The sequence below is a fragment of the Sinocyclocheilus rhinocerous genome, unplaced genomic scaffold, assembly GCF_001515625.1.
Source record: "Sinocyclocheilus rhinocerous isolate Xijiao unplaced genomic scaffold, SAMN03320098_v1.1 scaffold693, whole genome shotgun sequence".
NCBI classification, from domain to species: Eukaryota; Metazoa; Chordata; class Actinopteri; order Cypriniformes; family Cyprinidae; genus Sinocyclocheilus; species Sinocyclocheilus rhinocerous.
The window spans coordinates 423,060-424,614 of NW_015654933.1; the positions used below are offsets into that span (position 1 = coordinate 423,060).

The 1,555-nt window shown below is 35.8% G+C and overlaps 1 protein-coding gene across 1 annotated transcript in view; it reads right to left on the reverse strand.

The window, feature by feature from the left end:
- The window catches only part of LOC107717752 (zinc finger protein 462-like), a 50,227-nt gene that overhangs the window by 5,969 nt on the left and 42,703 nt on the right, over window positions 1–1,555 (reverse strand). The window contains exon 9 of the mRNA XM_016524587.1: window positions 180–316. Coding sequence (XP_016380073.1) covers window positions 180–316 — 137 coding nt within the window. The remainder of the gene's footprint in view (window positions 1–179; window positions 317–1,555) is intronic.

Genomic DNA, 1,555 nt, shown 5'->3' on the forward strand with positions numbered 1-1,555 from the left:
TGTGTGTGTGTGAGAGTGTGTGTGCATGTAGTGTCTCACCTGCGTGTGCTTTGTTACATTCCAACAATAGCATGTTCAAAACAAAACAAAACAACCATTCGATTGAGGAAGTTGCATTTTGAAACAAGGAAGATAAAGAGGAGAAATATCTCATGATCAGAATTTCCTCAGTAACTGACCTCTGTGCAGGACGATGTGGTCGATCATGCTGCTCTTGTGTTTGGTGTGGTACAGACAGAAGGGGCAGCGCAGATCTTTGGGCGTCTCCTCGGGGCCGCTGGTGTGACCAGCCTCCACATGCAGCGTAAACGTGGACCTGAGCAACACACAACACACACCCACATGATAACTACTCTCACACAGAAGACTAGAGAGTCAGCCACATCTATGGTGTTGTCCTGTTACAGTCCAATCTAGAACTATCTTACTCTAGACCAATGTTTCCAAAACTGGGGTTCATGGGTTGATGAAAAGCTAATAATTAATTAAATCTTAAAATTGTAATATTAAAATATAGTCAAAATAAAACAAAAATTAAAATGAGTTGCAAAAAGGTAATTATTAATAATTAAAAATATAAAATTAAAATAAATGTCAAAATAAAAAGTATCTTTCTTAAGAAAAGATAAATCGTAAAAATGTAAAATTAAAATAAAGAAATAAAATTGAGTTGATTAAAAATGTAAATTAAATTTTAAAATAAAAACAAATCAAAACAAACACGTAATAAAACTAAATATTAAAAAAGACTTAAAAAAAAATAAAAAATTCAAATAATTAAAAAATAAAAACTAATGAAAAAACTAAATGAAAAGCTAATGATCAAATAATAAAATATTTAAATAATTAAAAAAATTAAAAATACTAAAATAAACATTTTATAATGTAAAATAAAATTAAAATAAATTTCAAAAGAGAAACAAAATAAAAAGCTAACTAAAACAGATTAAATATTTGATTTGTTTACCTGTGTCGTGTATAGGGTTGCAAAAACGTGAAAAATTTCCAGTAAATTTCGGAAATATTCTAAAAAAATTTGGAAACTTTCCAGGATTTTTTTGGAATATTCCAGGGATTTTTGGAAATTTTCCGGAAATTTTCCACCCCTTTGCAACCCTAGCCCTGATATTACTCTTTTAACAGCCTAACCACACGGCTCATGATAAACACCTGCAGCTGAAACAACAGCACATGAGCGCTCGCACCGAAAGGGTCACGGGTTCAATTCCCAGGGAAAGCATGAACTAATTATCTGTATAGCTTGAATGCAATGGAAGTCGCTCTGAATAAAAGTGTCTGCCAAATGCATGAATGTAAACAAATAAAGATGATCCCAGTGTGTGGTTCTCCGGCGGTTCTTACTTGTAGCAGGTGAAGAAGGAGCAGTCCTTGCATTTGAAGAGCTTCTTTCCTCCGTGCCGGTCGCGGTAATGTCTGCGCAGACTCTGCATGTAGCCGGAGCTGAACTCGCAGAACTCACAGGTGAGGATGGAGTCGGGCCGGGCCTGAGGAACGGGACTCTCGAGCGGCGGCGGTGGACCGGAGGCAACCTCGG